This window comes from Engystomops pustulosus, chromosome 2, assembly GCF_040894005.1.
Source record: "Engystomops pustulosus chromosome 2, aEngPut4.maternal, whole genome shotgun sequence".
NCBI lineage: Eukaryota > Metazoa > Chordata > Amphibia > Anura > Leptodactylidae > Engystomops > Engystomops pustulosus.
In genome coordinates, this window is record NC_092412.1 from 104,470,536 (window position 1) to 104,489,668 (window position 19,133).

General features: G+C 43.1%; 1 protein-coding gene across 4 annotated transcripts in view; it reads left to right on the plus strand.

Moving 5' to 3' along the window:
- Nucleotides 1–11,653, plus strand: part of UXS1 (UDP-glucuronate decarboxylase 1) — a 34,087-nt gene extending 22,434 nt beyond the window's left edge. For 3 of the 4 annotated variants that reach the window (XM_072135845.1, XM_072135842.1, XM_072135844.1), the window contains exons 11-15: nucleotides 845–888; nucleotides 4,437–4,497; nucleotides 6,468–6,525; nucleotides 10,475–10,578; nucleotides 11,258–11,653. In XM_072135845.1, the coding sequence (XP_071991946.1) occupies nucleotides 845–888; nucleotides 4,437–4,497; nucleotides 6,468–6,525; nucleotides 10,475–10,578; nucleotides 11,258–11,389 (399 nt within the window). In that variant the 3' untranslated portion in view covers nucleotides 11,390–11,653. The remainder of the gene's footprint in view (nucleotides 1–844; nucleotides 889–4,436; nucleotides 4,498–6,467; nucleotides 6,526–10,474; nucleotides 10,579–11,257) is intronic. The other variant, XM_072135843.1, reaches the window with a different exon arrangement.
- The last annotated feature ends 7,480 nt before the right edge of the window (nucleotides 11,654–19,133 follow it).

Consider the following 19,133-nt stretch of genomic DNA (forward strand, 5'->3'; position numbering starts at 1 on the left):
TATAGACCATTCTTCTTTCTCTATTCATAGTCTTGGGAGTGTAATGAAAATTGACACTACTGGTTTGGGCTGAATACTAGTAGAAAATACTGAACTGGATTCAACCATGTGAACCTGCCCTAATGTGAATGTTTAGCACCTCACCCGCTCCTTACTCCATTACATTTTTATGCACCAAACAGTTCACTAGGATTGAGGTGAAGTTATTTGTCTTTCTAATATACATGGTAATATGAATAAAAATTATTCAACTTTATGAAACTGCTTTATACACCAAGTAAAGTTACATCACTAGCAAAATAGATTAAACAAGGTTGCCCGGTTGATTCATGCAGATATTAATGTGAAAGCATTATGTAAAATTATGTAACCACAAGTACTACTGTATATCATTGATCAAGCAACAAATAATGCGCTATATGTATGCTATGTACTTTTATACTGGATAAAAAACAATAAAAATAAAGTTACAAAATAAAAACCAGATGGAATACGTGTGGATTTCAAAGTCATGAAAACCAGATTGACTACATAAAATGGACATACTGCAAAGGAAAAAAAAAAATACATGAGATTTTGCTCATTTTCCTATACTAGAATGGTACTGTATTAGGTATCCAATTTTAGGTTGTATCAATTTAGATTTTTATTCTCTATCCATGTAATCTGATCAGTGAATGTCTGACTGCGGCAACCCCCACGGATCACAAGAATGGGTGTCCATCCAAAGGTTGTTTTAGGGGTTTTCTGCCTGAATCATCTGCAAACTTGTGATAACTGTGTATTCAAGGACGAGCTTTAATTATTTTTTTGCTTTGGGTTTTCCTACTGTAATTTCTTACAGGTATATGGATCTGGATCACAAACCAGGGCATTTCAATATGTCAGGTTGGTATCTATTTTACATCTATGCTCATTATCTTTAGTTTCTTCCTCTTGCCTTAGTAACTGTGAAGGGGTCCATGTACATTAAGGAGTTACCGTATATGAATTTACATACAATCTAGAAAGGATCTAAAAATAAACATCAAAACTTCCAATTTACTTAAGTACAAAATATAGAAGTAGATTTAGAGTATGTAATAGCAGTAATACATGCGGCTGAGCAGAATGAAGTTCTGTGGGCCCATTCATACTGTGTGCTACACGGTCAGATATTTAGGTGCTATTGCTCTCTAGTGGCCAATCTGTGTAATGACATTCCGTGATTTCTCAGCCGCTGGAAGTGGAGAGTGTATCGTGTTTGAGTATAGAAAGGCGTATATAATCTGAACCCGTAAGAACAAAGAGACATTTATTGTAGAGTTTTTTTGGGGCTTCATAGTGATATCTTTGGATGGTTGGTTATTTGTATTGTATCACCCTGAACCCCAACTGCACAGCAGAATGCTGAAGCCTCTGCAGACAAGCACTGCACGCCCTCTACTACATACTGAGCCAAGTACTGAACAACTGTATGTACCACCGTGCTTGGTTTTTCAGCTCATGTTTGTTGAATTTCACTGATTTTGATGTGAATGAAATATCCTGATAGGACGAAGATATTGTAGTCTTAGAAAACATAATTAGCACATGTATAAATGACCATATATACTCGAGTATAAGCCTAGTTTTTTCGGGTAAAAAAAAACTATATCAAAACTCCCCTTTCCGGCTTCCCCTGCTGCTGGCTATATACTGGGGCAGGGGGCTGGCTATATACTGGAGGATATGGGCTGGCAGGCTATATACTATGTGGCAGAGTCCGGCAGGCTATATAATAGGGAGGCTGTGACCAATGTATTTCCCACCCTCGGCTTAAACTCAAGTTTATAGGTTTTCCCAGGTATTTGTGGTAAAATTAGGGGCTTCGGCTTAGACTTGGATCGGCTTATACTAGATTATATACGGTAAGCTCAAATCATACTCACATGTGGTGTTGTTTTTGTTTTTGTTTTTTTTTGAGTTGTGCACAAAAATTTTTTTAAATATATAATATGTGTGTGTACACACAATACCCAGCTGTCCTTCACCATGAGCAAAGGCTGGTGCAACCTTCTGCTCAACCAAGTGACATTGCTATTCTAAGTGATCAGAAATCCGTTCCCTGACTATGATGTCTTTATAATAGTTTAGTGGCACCAGGCAGGTATCAAATTTGGATTCCAAAATTGAGCTCTGAAGGTTTCTTCAAAATAACTGCCAGTTGAGATCTCCATTTGTAGGTTCTTACTCTTGGAAAGCCCCTTTAATTCTTCAGACCACACTTTTTATGTGGCAAGTATATTGGAAAGATATCTAACTCTTTATTCATTCTACGATAAATAACCTTGCTGAAACTTTCACAGTTAGAATAAGATATGAATTCTACCCCGCGGTGTACTGTGAAAGCTTGTATGGTTAATCGTAAGGTTCTATAAGGTGGCATTGCTGAAATGTATGTGCCTCTGATATGGGCCTTTAACTGTATAAGATGTGGATGATTAATAGACGTGTTTGCTGGCTGTATTAGATCACCTCCTATCTCCTGTGCTAGTGACAGCAGTGATTTACTACAGGAGGTTTAGGTTTTGATCTCCAGTTTAGGGGCTGCATACATAAGTGGTGTTAAGCTGTGAACACATAGAATATTAAGCTTTTCTGCATCCTTCTATCCTATGCTCATCATATTATCCTTTTTAAGGAGGTTCTTCACCATAATAGCTATATAAATGTATACATCCGATGACCTCTAGCTTAATGTATAGCTTGGACATGTCCAATAACTGTCACTGGTTCAACAACTTTAGGCAACCGTTATGGCAAACCACAGCATGAGCGACCAAAGCCTGTGTTGCCTTCTGCACTCTACTAGTAGGTTCCAAACTTCTCCGCAACCAGTGCTATAGACTATGTGGCGTTGACTCGATTACTGAAGGGCAGAACTGGCACAGGGTGTGGATGTCAACCAGTCCATGCTGCACGGTGCTGGCACTTAAAGGGAACCTGTCACCAGCAGACCGATCTTTAGTACTCCCCCAGTCCCCACAGATAATAGTACATACACTGCCAAAAGTTTTTGTATTTAAAAAAAAAAAAAAAAAGTTTTACAGAAACCACTCCTCCATGTGTCCTTTTCTAATATAGACAAAAAGAAATGGGACCGGACGATGCAATAAATGGTATAAGTCGCTACACACATGAACAACATCCATATGAGAAATTTACACAAAACCATGTGTCAAGTAGCAAAAGAATAATCTTTATTAGTAAATAATACATGTAAAACAACTCGCAAGACAAAAAGCATAAAAACAGTTAAAAACGGGAAAACAGCCACACTGTTGCCCTATAGCAAGAAAACGCAGGAGAGACAAGGGCACCTGATAATGCCGATATCCTCCTATAGAGCCCTGTTGCGAGCACTGTCCTCTGACCTAGAATGCAATACAAAATATGGTATACACATATAAAGTAAGTAAAGTGGGCTGAGACCAAGGCAAATTGCACCATGCAGAAAAGGATAATAAATAAAAGCACCTATAAGCCCCCACAGCCCAGAAGAATGAAAGTTTTAGGTGGAACAAAACCCTAAAAAAGGTAATGAGAGTAGTAAATCCTACAACGTGTAAATAATTCCCAAATAAGCAGGACAGTGACCGGAACTAGGGCGCATTGAATATCTCCCATCCCCTGTGAGCTGCTATAGAGGAGCAGGGGGCGTCGCTAAGCCATATGATGGGCGTTTTCATATACCGTATTTGAGGAGCGGTTTCCCAAGGGTGTGGGGGAACCACTTCTCTATAGCCATTCGCAGTACACAAGTGCCTAGTCACTGAGCACATGGCAATGAAAGGTACTATATAACAACTTTTTTTTCTGTACAACCTATTTTTTTATACAAAAACTTTTTGGCAGTGTATGTACTATGCTCTGTGGGGACTGTGGTAGTGCTAGAAATGGGTCTCCTGGTGATAGGTTCCCTTTAAGCTTCAATTGTGGTAAAACTGATATGTAGTACATGTAGATACTGGTGCGGTAATGCACTTTGAATCATAATCTGAAACAAATTCACAAACCTACTGTAATAGAAGTATTTGAAACCTCCCAAATTTGTCTTCATCCCCGTCAAAGGACGACTTTCTCATTGCTGCTGTGCACATGAACGTGTGCTTCACACCGGCCACTCCTCACCCCTCCCGCTTCCTTAGGAGCCCAGTGGCCGCACCGCAAATCTGGGCAGGAATAGGACCTGTGCTGTAATTTTCGGCGTGGCCAAGGTCCATTTAGACACACTGCTTACTGCACCATGACCGCACATAACAAGTCAGCGACTGCCGGCTCACGGCCAATAAATTAGTGTTTTGCACAGTTTTTTTTTTTTTCTTTAAAGACCGTACATACTGTAACTGAAACTGGCTTATTTAATAGTGTTAAAACTTTGCACCTAATAATGTTCTGTTTCTTTTCTCTACCAGTGATTTGGTTAATGGACTTGTGGCATTAATGAACAGCAATGTTAGCAGCCCTGTCAACTTGGTAAGTTTCCCTGATGTGTTTACTTCATACTTCAACATCTTGACTAAGAAAAATACATTTAATTGGTCTTTGCTCCCAGTAGTCGCTATGACCCTTCTGCTCCATTAATCTCTATGGAGCTGACAGAAATTGCTGAGCGCTGCGCTCGGTGATCTCCGTCGGCTCCATAGAGATTAATAGAGCAAACCAGGTGCAGCCGTCTGCTACATTAATCTGACGGAGGTCCGATGGACCTCATTTACGTGATCTGTGGGGGTCTCCGCACTATAGGCCCATGGATAGGGCCTATCTTTTCTTCAGGAGAAAACCCATTTAAGGCACAGCCCCATTTTTTGTAATCTGACATGTGCCACTGTAGATAGTGTTATAACTTTTGAACGCTTTCAATTACCATTGTTATTTTGAGATTTTATTCTGATTAAGTTCAAAATTATCTCCTTTTCAGATTAGTTACTAACATTTCCAGTTTGTCTGCTTTGTTTTTATCATTTATAAATTTCTGTCTCACTTTTATTATGACGCCAGTCGGTCTACAATTCAAACTGATTTTAAGGATTTTCATAGAAATTTTAGTATTGAATTTTCTTTTTTCTTCTTTTTTTTTTTTTTTTTTTTTTTTTTTTTTTTTGGTGTAATTAAATCTTTAATATTAGAAACCCCATATGAATCACTGCATTTTCAAAACTGCACTCATTACATTTTTAAAAGCTTTTATCAAGCTTGTTGACCACCTTAGATCTTCATGGTAAGGCTACATTCACAGGACCTTGTGCCCGCCATAATGTAACGCGGCGGTGCCAGGGAGCCCTGCTCACTCCCGCCCCTCTCCATATAGAAACATGGTGCACGGTACCGTATTACGGGGAAAGAAAGAATGTCCGATCTTTCCCCCGGTTTGGTACGGAACGCTGCGGTGCCTATTGCCGACCTATGGGGGACGTATATATATGCCCCCCCAACGGTCGTGTGAATGCAGCCTTACAAATAGAATGGACATGAAATTTAGAATGGTCCAATTTTGTCAGTAATATGTTCATTTATGCCTTAAAAGATAAAAGTAGAAAACTCCTCTTTTAAAATGTGCTATTCAAAGTCTCCCAAGTACAGAGACCCCCCCCCCCCCCCCCCACATTGCACACTTTTGTGAGCTATAAAATATTTGTATTTCTGTTTATATGGCCATGTGAAGGCTTATTCTTTTGGTAGTATAAGATGCGTTTTTCAGTGATACTATTTTGGGGTGGCTATGCCCTATTCATGAAAAATATTAACTTTTTTTGCAGGTAGAATCGAAAAAATGCTAATTCTGTGATTGTTTTTGGGCATTTTTTTTCTGCAGAACTGGTTGGGGGCTTGTTTTTTGCAGAAGATGCAAAAAGTACACAAGTACCATTCTGGCCAACACTCTTAGTGTTTGTTTTTAATTATTTCGTTTTATTGTACAAGTTATTACAGACACAGGGCTGCCATAACAATGATGAGTCTCCCCTCAAATGCTATGTTGGAGGGAAAAGTCATAAAATGCTGTGGTCGTTCTGACACTGGCATTTAACAGGATAACACTAGCGATCAGAGCTCGCTCGGGTTGTGGTTGTTACACAGGGATGTTGAATGTAAGTTACAGCTGACATCCCATGTTTCCCAATACCGCTTCAGCTGCAGCGATGAGCTGAACTGTCATCGGGACAGCGTTGTTAATGTACGATGGTATCATAGATGGTGGATGTGCTGGATCTTAAATGCATATATCTCAGTATGGACTACAATATATACAATTGAATGGCTTGTGATTTACAGAAGGGTGAAGGTAATTCTCTCCAATGTCATTGTGTATAACGCTCATCCAGGGACTTCTCAATTTCCAGGTGCGGCCATTAAAAGTTGGAAGCTAATAATGTCACTACTAAAGTGAAATTCTGATTACAACTTTAATTGCAAATTGTATTAATCTGCGTTCATCCCCTCCACAGGGAAACCCAGAAGAGCACACCATCCTGGAATTTGCCAGATTAATTAAACACCTTGTTGGTGAGTTTTGTGCCCCGGGAGGAATCCTGTCAATTGTTGATTAGATGTGTAATCAGGTGCTGGATAATTAGACACAGACCTAGGGGACTGGATCCTCACCACTGCAGGCTGAAAGGCAGAAGTTACTGTTTAGATCTCAATTTAGAATAAATGTCATTGACCATCATAAATTTCCCTGCACTGATGATATCAACAAAAGGTGACATGGTTGGAGTTATATTTATGGCATAGCAATAGGTTATTCCTTCCCTTTCCTTGAATTAGCAAATCATTTTAAGCTATTCTATTTGTCATTTACTAAAAAAAAAGTTTCTTTAGGTTTAAGTTGGCAGAAATCGGTGGTGGTTTCTCATAAAGCACCCCTACTGTCCAGCTGGTTATAGCTCCCCAGTATTAGAAGAGACATAGGCGAGAAATAGTCCCAGTTAGAAATAGTTTGTCTCCTTCAAGTGCATGAGCTAAACTGCAGTAACCTTGCTTGACCACTATCTGGAGGGAATGACTTTCTGTCATTTTAAGGGGTTGCACTCATAACCAGCAACTTGAATGTGCCAAAAAACACATAACAGTTCAAATGCCAATCCAGAAACTAAATTCTACATACTGTATATACTCAAGTATAAGCCAATGGGAATATAAGCGGAGGTACCCAATTTTAACATTAAAAAAACTAGGAGAACCTATTGACTCAGTTATAAGCCATGGGTGAGAAATGTATTGGTCATAGCCTCCAGCCAGTATATAGCTAGCCAGCCCCCTTCCCAGGTGAATGATACTGGCATCCATCACTGTATCACTGTCCGTACCGTTATTACTTCCACATAGTCCATTGTCCTCAGGACACATTAGGATTGGGTGAAGTTTTTGGTATATTTACAGTGCAGGCCAAAAAGTTTGGACTTGTAGATTCACCCTGAAGGCATCAAAACTATGACTTGGCATATGTGGAATTGTATACTTAACAGAAAGGTGTGAAACAACTGAAAATATGTCTTATATTCTAGGTTCTTCAAAGTAGCCACCTTTTGGTTTGATTACTGCTTTTCACACTCTTGGGATGCTTTTGATGAGCTTCATGAGGCAGTCTCTTGAAATGGTTGTCCAACAGTCTTGAAGGAGTTCCCAGTGATGCTTAGTACTTTTTGACCCTTTTGCCTTCACTCTGCGGTCCAGCTCATTGGGTTCAGGTCTGGTGATTGGAGGCCAGAACATCTGGCTGAGGTTCCCATCACTCTACTTCTTGGTCAAATAGGCCTTACGCAGCCTGGAGGTTTGTTTGGGGTCATTGTTCTGTTGAAAAATAAATGATGGTCCAACTAAATGAAAACTGGATGGAATAGCATGCCGCTGCAAGATGCTATGGTAACCATGCTGGTTCAGTATACCTTCAATTTTATTTCCACGCGGGGGGGGATTAGTAATGAAAGCAGAATTTTTTTTCTACATAGCCAGCCTCTGTATCATTCAAAACATCAAAACATGAAGGAACCAGGGAAAGGGAGGGGACATGGGGGAGGGAGAAAAGCAAGATCACAAGATCTGTATAGTAGAATATGGATTGACCAAGACTGTGTGGAGAAGTGCGGGAGCCATGTTGATGCATGTTAGACTGTTAGGGTGACAGGGATAGAGCTCTCTGGAGACTTTTGAAGCGATCCACGGGTTCCAGATCCCTTCAAACAGTGGGAAGGTGTCATTCCTAGTCGCCTCAATTCTCTCAAGCAGCATGAGGTTTTTTTAACCTCAGTAAATGATAGGTCTGAAGATTTCCATTTAGCTGCTATGTGAATTCTAGTCTTTAAAGCTATAAATTGGACTAAGCAATGGGCTCTGTTTTTGACCTTTGCTGGTTAATCTCCTAGTAGGAGTACTGCTGGGGTTACAGGTGTTGCCTTACCTAATAGAGAGTGGATGAGAGTTTTCACACGGTTCCAAAGGGAGGCAACAATAAGGCATTGCCACCATATATGGGCCATATCGCCCAGGGCATTACAGCCTCAGAAGCAGCTGTTGGGCAGGTGGGGGTACATATTGGCAAGACTTGCGAGAACATAGTACATTCAATGGAGTATCCTAAGACCGTTCTCTATTAACAAGACTTGCTGGCTGCCTTTTGCTAGAGTGGTACAGCAGTGCCTCAATCTTGGCAAGGAGAACTGGCATCCCAAGTCAGACTCCCACTGTTCCATATAGTGTGACTTGATGTATAGCAGGGAGATTGTTCCTGGGTCATTTATGCAGATATTTACAAAAGCTGTGCAGGAGTTTGAACACGTGCCTTGTGGGATTGATTGCACAAAATATAATAATTGGTTAAGTTGGAAAAATTTTGAGGGAGGAACCTACTATTTGGATACAACATGGTTATGGGACAGCGGTTTACCTCCGGACATCAGATGCCGCAAATGGGTGATACATTTCGTCACCTACCATCGGAAGTCCCCCAAATGCTTGTCCTGGAGGAAAAGAGGGGTTATGAAATAGGGGTAACAATGGATAAGGGTTAGTTTGTAATTTGTTGAAATCTCAGAGAGAGAAAAACTTTTAAAGAGTAAAGTGAGAAGGGGGAAAGGGTCTGCAATAAGGGTGGCAATGGACCTTTTATCCAGAACAAGCTTGAAAGTACAAACATATGGCTTAGCTGGGATTCAAGCGACATCCATCTGGGTGCAGCTTTTTGGGAGCAGCTATCAAGGCAAATTGGGATACTTCAGCCACTTTCTAGTAAGGGGTGAAATTGGGTAGTGACATACCACCTAGGCATTTATATTTGAGGATGGTAGATTGTGCAAGGCTTGGTCGTTTGTTGTTCCATACGAATTTGTAGATATGGGAGTGGATAAGCTTGAATATTTTACAGGGATTAAAATGGTTAAGAATTGAAAAAGTACTGTGGTATGTCACCATTTTTATTGTATTAATACAGCCTAACCAGTAAAGAGTGGGCTTCGACCATTTGCCCAAATCTATTTGGAATTGTTGTATTAGTAGTGTATAGTTTCAGCGGAACAATGTGGACCTGTGGCTCATTAGGTGCACCCCGATATATGTGATGTAGTGTGGTTGAATCTTAAAACCAAAGGAGTCCTGGCTGGGATATGTAAACAGAGCGCTTCGGATTTGTCCTCAGTCCTGATACAGAGTGGAAGCTGGCCAGGAGTTGGGTTAAGTTTGGGAGGGATGTGTGAGGGCTAGTAATGGTTTTAAAGCCTTGTATATCAGGGTTGGCCCGTATGGCTGTTGCAAGAGGTTCTTGCAAATAGGGCTGGGAATAGGGGGCAGCCCTGGCGTGTACCTCTGGCAATATGAATGGGTGTGGGATACATATCACACTTAATAAACCTGATAGGCACCTGTGATGTGAAGAACTTTTCGGTTGACTACTTGAAGTTCATCAAGAGAATGCCAAGAGTGCGCAAAGCAGTAATCAAAGCAAAAGGTGGCTACTTTGAAGAACCTAGAATATAAGACATATTTTCAGTTGTTTCACACTTTTTTGTTAAGTATATAATTCCACCTGTTAATTCATAGTTTTGATGCCTTTACTGTGAATCTGCAATTTTTATAGTCATGAAAATACAGAAAACTGCTTGAATGAGAAGGTTTGTCCAAATTTTTGGTCTGTACTGTATATGTTTTTTTTTTTTTTTTTTGTTTGCTCCCCAACCTGCGCTCCACTCGATTTTTAATTGGACTGGCCAGACTAAAGCTGAATTTTTTTTCCGACGGCTTAGTCTATCGTACACTTAGTATTGCCTAGTTATTTCCTAGTTTTACTTGCAAAACTCTGGCCTCTAGTAGTCCTGCTGAAGGACTTGTGTTTTTGCTACTTACACCATGTTCTATTATCAAATATATGAGAAGATTATAAGTTACTAGAAGGACATAATAAGTTCTCTCTGGTAAATCCTGTACTCTCAAGTGGATGTTAACTATTTTTTCCTTTTAGGGGGTGGTGGAGAAATACAGTTTCTATCAGAGGCTCAAGACGATCCTCAAAGGAGAAGACCTGATATCAGGAAAGCCAAGCTGTTGCTTGGATGGGAACCTGTGGTATGTATAGTGGTGTACTGCTTAGGTGTTATGTGTATATGTATATTATCTGTTGCATAGGTGTATAAATCCACTTAATAGGCTACACTTTTTAGAGTATCATTCTGTTATGTTGCCAACAGCCAAGACATACTAGAACATCTATGTTCTAGTTTCTATTTGTTTTCTGTTGTGCCACTGTAGACACAACATTCAGGGGATAAGTGTCTTATAACTGTCTTATATCTTATATGTGTCTTATATGGTGGATCGTCTGCAGAGACTTTGAGCACTACAGTTATAGGCTACATTTACATGATCATGGATGGGCGGGCATACATGAGCCGCGCTGGAGAGGAGGAGGGGTGATTCCTCCCCTCTCTATTGAAGATAATGCCGTATCTTTTTGCAGCTACAGAAGGGTATGGTCAGCACAATGTGTTCCATGCGGCTATTGCAGTCTGTTGCGCACTTGCGGCCATACATACTCCCACCTCGCGTTCATGTGAATGAAGCTATAGACTGTGCCGCTGTAGACATTTACAATCCCTTTTGAAGAAAGTGTGCAAGTTTCTTCCATTTGGGATCCTGTGAATGTGACTTTTTTTTTTTTTTTCCTGAGATTGTGTTTTTCTTTTTGACGTATAAGTTCAGAAAGCTACGATAACTTGTGTCTATTGCTTTTCTATCTTCCTCTAAGGTTCCACTAGAGGAGGGCTTGAATAAAACTATCCACTACTTTAGCAAAGAACTTGAATATCAAGCAAACAACCAATATATTCCCAAACCCAAACCAGCAAGAATTAAAAAAGGTAGAACGCGACATAACTGAACACTCCATAAAGAAGAGAGGCTGTCTTGATGGTTTACAGGATGTAATTTTTGTTCTCCCTCTCCCCTTTGTTTCTTTTACAAGAAATGAGAGACTTCTGAGGGAGTATCATGAAGAATAAAACTGGAATTTCCCTATGAAGCTTGCTTTAAAGGAATGGATGTGCCTAATAACATTGAGAACTGCAAACCTTGCCTTGCACTTTTTGAATTTGTCTTTCTATGTACAGTAGTGTAGAAAATACATGGAAATCTCCACATTTTATATATCTTGCTGTGACTGTTTTTGACTACTGTCTCAGGACAGGTCTGCCCTATTGCTGGTGGTGGGGCCAGCTAAAAATCGCCGTTCAGTCCTTTTTCAGACTGTGCCGAGTACAACGGGTTAAAATTACTGGTTTCTTCTTGAAGCTAATGTTAACATGGAAACAAAATGCCAATTTTATTTATACATGTCTAAAACTTTTAAATATGGTATGTATTCTATGCATTACATGGTGGCAGTCTTGATAGAGTCCACTCTTACTTACTGCCAATTTAGAAATGCCCCTTGACGGGTAAAGGGGTTGAAGAGTGTGAAAAATATGTGCGAAAGCTCTGTGTGTTTTTTTTGTTTTGTTTTGGGGGGTTTTTCCCTTTTTTTTTTTGTTTTTTTTTGTTTTTTTTTTGTTTTTATTCAAACATGATCTTCGTCTCCTCAATGTTCACACAGCTGTAAATTTGGATAATAGCAGCTATTATAAATAAGAATATTTTGAATCACTATTGTGTTGTTAAATGTACTCTTGGATAAAGAAAATAAAGTATTATCAGTTTATGGTGGTTGAATATGCTATTTTTAATAAAATAAGAATATGAGCTACTTTTTTGCATTTCTTGTGCATAAAAAATGGATGTATGTTTAAGCGTTATTTCAGCTTTTGTGCCCATAAAGGCAATGGTCAGTAATTATAATTGTCTATTTGCCGTATAAACTATCAAATATAATGTCCAACCCTCCGCTTCAAATTGAAAATCAGAAAACTGTAAAAACAGCATTTTTCTTATTTTCTAAACTTATTTTCTAAAATTTGAATCAAAGCTATACGGGAATTCCCCGGGTTACTTACAAGATATGTACAAACTAGAGATGAGCGAGCACTAAAATGCTCGGGTGCTCGTTATTCGAGACAAACTTTTCCCGATGCTCGAGTGCTCGTCTCGAATAACGAACCCCATTGAAGTCAATGGGAGACTCGAGCATTTGAGGACCAAGGGTCTGCACAGGGAAGCTTGGCCAAACACCTTGAAACCTCAGAAAATGATGGAAACGCCACGGAAATGGACAGGAAACAGCAGGGACAGCATGCATGGATGCCTCTGAGGCTGCTTAATCGCACCATTATGCCAATATTATGGGCAACAGCATGGAGATGACAGAGTGACTGAATGAGGCTAGATAGCATCTAAAACATCCAATAATTGACCCTGACACTATAGAAGACGGCATGCAGCGGCAGGCTAGAGAGTGGCATGGCGACATACCCCAAATGGACTCAGGCTTCAAACCAATGGGTGGCAGAGAGGAACCAAAGGAGGTGACCAAGAAGCGCTGAAATGATTTCCTATGTGAACAAAAGGTTGATGGTATATTTAGTCGATAACACAGCATGGTGGCGACATAGTGACCAAGTTCCATAACGTATCTGGTGAAACACCCGAAAAATGAGCCTGACACAGCTCTTTTGATAAGGGGACGACATGTGGAGGCAGCCATGGAGACGACTAGTGACAGTATGGGGCATCCATATTGCGCTGCTATGATTGAAACTTCAGGTCTCCAACATGGCAGCGACAGATGGGCCGAGTTCCATTATGTATCTGGTGAAACACCTGAAAATTCTGCCTGACACAGCTCGTTTGATAAGGGGATGATGTGCTGTATATCCTCTCGCGCTCCAGCGTCTGGGGTTTAGAGAGTTGGAAGTTGTGCATGGAGACATTGGTGGACGCTGTGGAGGATCGTGGAGGCGAAATGGACAGGAAACAGCAGGGGCAGTATGCATGGATGCCTCTGAGGCTGCCTAATCTTGGGATGGAGCTGGCGGTCCGCTGCCAGGCGAGCTTTCGCCAGTCCAAGCCCCTGTCTCTCGGCTCCTCCCCACCCAAAATGCGCCTGGGGGCCAGAAGCGTTTACTTTATGGCGGGTGAGGGGAATGTAAACCGATGCGCAAGAAGCGCTGAAATAATATCGGTAAATGATAAAAGTTTGCCAGTATATTTTGTGGATAACACAGCAGGGTGGCGACAAAGTTAACAAGTTTGATGTGGAAGCCATGAAAACAACCCAAAATTCTGCCTGACACAGCTCGTTTGCTAAGGGGACGATGTATGGAGGCAGCTATATGGACGACTTTGGGAGACAGCTATGGAGATGATGTGTGGAGGTAGCAATGGAGACAACGTGTGGAGGCTGCTATGGAGACAATTGAATTTGGATAGTGCCTGTATGTGGCAGTCCAAAAAAGTTTTCAAACCAGAGGAGCAAGTAGGTGGTCCTCCAGAAAAATTAAATAGATTGAGTGCCTGTATGTGGCACTCCCAAAAATTGTTTAAAACAGAGGACTGGGTAGGTGGCCCTCCAGAAAAATTAAATACATAGAGTACTATAGCTAGAGCCAGTTGGCCCTGGCAAAAAATAGCCAGTTTCCTCTGCTTTAGTGTACAAAGAGGAGGAGAAGGAGGAAAATGAGGAGGAGTGCATACATTATTCAGGTTGAGCTTTTTTCACCTGGTGGAGAATGGAAATCCTGAGAAATCCAGGCTTTATTCATCTTGATAAGCGTCAGCCTGTCAGCGCTGTCAGTCGACAGGCGTGTACGCTTATGAGTGATGATGCCTCCAGGTGCACTGAAAACCCGCTCAGACAACAGGCTAGCGGCAGGGCAGGTGACAGTGTCATGCTGGGGGGACATAAAACTGGCAAAGGCCTTGTAAAGCATACCCCTGCCAGTGCTGGACAAGCTGCCTGCTCGCCTACTCTCCCTCGCTACTTGTCCCGCAGAAGTACGCCCTCTGCCGCTAGCGCTGTCAGAAGGGAAATACTGTTTCAGCTTGTGCACCAGGGCCTGCTGGTATTCATGCATTCTCACACTCCTTTCCTCTCCAGGGATGAGAGTGGAAAGATTTTGCTTGTACCGTGGATCCAGGAGAGTGAATACCCAGTAATCGGTGCTGGAATAAATTCTTTGAACGCGAGGGTCACGGGATAGGCAACCTAGCATGAAATCTGCCATATGCGCCAGAATCCCAACTCGCAAGAATTCACTCCCCTCACTGGCCTGACTGTCCATTTCCTCCTCCTCTAACTCCTCCAACTTCTCTTCTTCTGCCCATACACGCTGAACAGTGAAGGACTGAGCAATGCTCCCCTCTTCTGTCTCGCCAACATTCTCCTCCTCATCCTCCTCCACCTCCTCCAATATGCGCTGAGAAACAGACCTGAGGGTGCTTTGGCTATCAACAAGGGAATCTTCTTCCCCCGTCTCTTGTGACGAGCGCAAAGCTTCTGACTTAATGCTGACCAGAGAGTTTTTCAACAGGCCAAGCAGCGGGATGGTGAGGCAGCTGATGGCGGCATCGCCACTGACCATTTGTGTTGACTCCTCAAAGTTACTCAGCACTTGACAGATATCAGACATCTACGTCCACTCCTCATTGTAGACTTGAGGAAGCTGACTGACCTGACTACCAGTTCTGGTGGAAGTTGACATCTGGCAGTCTACAATCGCTCTGCGCTGCTGGTAAACTCTGGATAACATGGTTAATGTTGAATTCCACCTCGGGGGCACGTCGCACAACAGTCGGTGAGCGGGCAGTTGGAGGCGGCAGCATCTGTGCTGGACTTCCTGAAATGCGCACAAATGCGGTGCACCTTTGTGAGCAAATCAGACAGATTGGGGGTATGTCTTGAGGAACCGCTGAACTATGAGATTTAACACATGGGCCAGGCATGGCACATGTGTCAGTCTGCCGAGTTGCAGAGCCGCCACCAGGTTACGCCCGTTGTCACACACAACCATGCCTGGCTTCAGGTTCAGCGGTGCCAGCCACAGATCAGTCTGCGCAGTGATGCCCTGTAATAGCTCTTGGGCGGTGTGCCTTTCATCGCCTAGGCTCAGCAGCTTGAGCACCGCCTGCTGTCGCTTAACGACAGCACTGCTGCTGTGCTTAGAGCTACCGACTGATGGCGCCAGGCCCACGGATGGTAATTCGGAGGAGGAGGTGGAGGAGGGGTGGGAGGAAGAGGAGGCGTAGTAGGCCTGAGAGACCTGGGCCGAGGTAGGCCCCGCAATCCTCGGCGTTGGCAGTAGATGAGCAGCCCCAGGGTCAGACTCGGTCCCAGCCTCCACCAAGTTAACCCAATGTGCCGTCAGCGATATATAGTGGCCCTGCCCGGCAGCACTCGTCCACGTGTCCATGGTCAGGTGGACCTTGTCAGAAACGGCGGTGGTCAGGGCACGGATTATGTTATCTGACACGTGCTGGTGCAGGGCTGGGACGGCACATCGGGAAAAGTAGTGGCGACTGGGGACCGAATACCGAGGGGTGGCCGCCGCCATTAGGTTGCAAAAGGCCTCGGTCTCTACCAGCCTATAGGGCAGCATCTCCAGGCTAAGTAATTTGGAGATGTGGACGTTGAGGGCTTGGGCGTGTGGGTGGGTTGCACTGTACTCCCTCTTGCGTTCCAGCGTCTGGGGTATGGAGAGCTGAATGCTGCGCATGGAGACATTGGTGGATGCTGTGGAGGATCGTGGAGGCGAAGGTGTGGTTTTCGCACAGGAGGTGTTTGGGCCGGGGTCCTGGGCAGGGGGCTGACTAGCAGAGGCAGCAGATGACACAGGGGAAGGAGCAGTGGTGTGAACGGCCTTGGTTCCATTGAGTGGGGTGTTTAGCATTCATATGCCTGCGCATACTGGTGGTGGTTAAGCTGGTAGTGGTGGAACCCCTGCTGATCCTGGTGTGGCACAGGTTGCACACCACAGTCCGTCGGTCATCCGGTGTTTCTTTAAAGAACCTCCAGACTTCTGAAAATCTAGCCCTCGCCACGGGAGCTTCACTACGTGAAACATTTGGCACTGATGCACCAGTTCTGGCCCTGCCTCTCCATCTGGCCCCACCACTGCCTCTTCCAACCTGTTCTCATCGAGGACTCGCCTCCATCTCAGAAGCACTGTGTTCACCCGGCCTATCAACCCAGCTTGGGTCTGTCACCTCATCATCCTCCGATCCCCCAGTCTGCTCCCCCCTCGGACTTCCTGCCCTGACAACAACTTCACCACAGTCTGACAACCGTGTCTCCTCATCGTCCGACACCTCTTTACACACTTCTTCCACTACGTCAACAATGTCATCATCACCCACAGACTGCGACCGGTGAAAAACCTGGGCATCGGAAAAGAGCTCAGCAGCAACCGGACAAGTGGTTTGTGACTCTGGGAAGGGTCCAGGAAACAGTTCCTCAGAGTATGCCGGTTCAAATGCCAAATTTTCCTTGGAGGGGGCAGACTGGGGGGAAGGAGACTGAGGTGGAGGAGCTGGACGAGTGCTGATTTCGGTTACATGGGTGGACTGCGTGGAAGACTGACTGGTGGACAAATGGCTAGAAGCATTTTCCGCAATCCACGACATCACCTGTTCGCACTCTTCTGGCCTCAACAGTGCTCTACCACGAGTCCCAGTAACTTGAGACATGAACCTAGGGAGTGTATCTCTGCGGCGTTCCCCCGCTCCCTCATCAGCAGGTGGTGTCTCACCCCGCTCAGGACCACGGCCTCCGACCCCTGCAGTAGTTGGATGCCCACGCCCGCGTCCTCTACCCCTAGCCCTCAGGTGTAAATTTTTTTTTTGGTTTTTTTTTGGTTTTTTAACAAAACAATGTTATCCTATTGCTATGGCTAGTTTCTAACCTACACTGACAGCACACAACAGGATTTTGTGCTGTGCCTGATGACTTTTTGTTTAAAAAAAAAAAAGAAAAAAAAAGACTGTGCCTAATTCAATCAAACCCCTAATAAATTGTCCCACTTAGATGTTTGAGATGGATATGTATGTCACTAAGAGCTAAACAGAACGTTCGCAAGACTCTCTGCAAGTTCGTCCCAATATGGTACTAGCTGCACTACTAGTGCCAGCAAGGCCAGCCACAAGCAAATCAACAAAAGATAAAATATATAACTCTATTGTAGCGCTAAGAAGGCCTGTTGGGTTCTCGTATGGCTAGTTTCTAGCCTGCACTGACAGCACACAACTGGATTTTGTGCTGTGCCTGATGACTTTTAGTTTTGAAAAAAAATATAGGCAGACTGTGCCTAATTCAATCAAACCCCTAATAAATTGTCCCACTTAGGTGTTTGAGATGGATATGTGTGTCACTAAGAGCTAAATACAACGTTCGCAAGTCTCCCTGCAAATTCGTCCCAATATGGTACTAGCTGCACTACTAGTGCCAGCAAGCCCAGCCACAAGCAAATTAAAAAAAATAAAATATAACGCTATTGTAGCCCTAACAAGGGCTGTTGGGTTCTTGTAGACTCACTCCTGCTTAACACTAATCTAATAGAACACCGCTATCCGTGACCAGCAGCAGCTCTCTCCCTAACGGCATCCAGACAGAGAATGATGCGAGCAGCGTGGGCAGGGACTAGTCTATTCTAGGTTCACCTGATCAGGCCAGCCAACCACTGCTATCGAAGTGTAAGTGTACCACGTCATGCTGGGTGTAGTGCAGAGTCTCCTGGCTTGTGATTGGCTCTGTTTCTGGCCGCCAAAAATCAAAACGGCGGGAGGTGCCATTTTCTCGAGCTGGCGAAATATTCGTCTGAGCAACGAGCAGTTTCGAGAACGCTAATGTTCGAACGAGCATCAAGCTCAGATGAGTGTGTTCGCTCATCTCTAGTACAAACCTAAAGGACTTAAGTTGAATTTGTATGCAACTCTGGACAAATAATTTTTTTTTGCCCCAGGGACAGTTGGACCCTAATTTTGTGCTGTCATGGGAACAAGGGTTAACAATAAACCCAGGGGCGTAACTAGGAGAGGCTGGGCCCCATAGGGGACTTGTGAATGGGACCGCTATGTATACTCGCATGTTCATACAATCACCGACACCACCCACAGCTCCGTACACTGAGGTATGAAAAAGTTATTGGCGCCAGAAAATCCAAAAATATATTTTGTACCGGAGGTTTTAATTTTTGTAAATATATGAAAACATTATAAAACCTATACAAATTTGGTATCCCTGTAATCGTACCAACCCAAAGAATAAAGTAGACATGCCATTTGGGGCGTACATTGAAATCTCTAAAATCCTAATTCTAAAAGCCCACAAGAAACCGCGCAAATGTGTTTTTTCAATAAATTTCACTGCTTTCGGAATTTTTTTTCCCGCTTCCCAGTACATGAAATGGAATATTAGATACCCGTCACTATGAAGTGCAATTTGTTACGCAGAAAATAAGCCGTCAAACATCTCTTTACATGTAAAAATAGAAAAAAGTTATAGATTTTTGAAGGTGGGGAGTAAAAAATAGAAATGAATAAACAAAAAAAAAAGGCCAGGTCGTTAAGGGGTTAATGTGAGTCCCCTATCACACATTTCCTTGTTGTCAAACTCTTTTTCATGGGGGCCACATCAACCTTGTGATTGCATAAACCCCTTCAAGCTCCGTGCAGTACGTGTATGGCGCAGGGTGCGGGGCTTG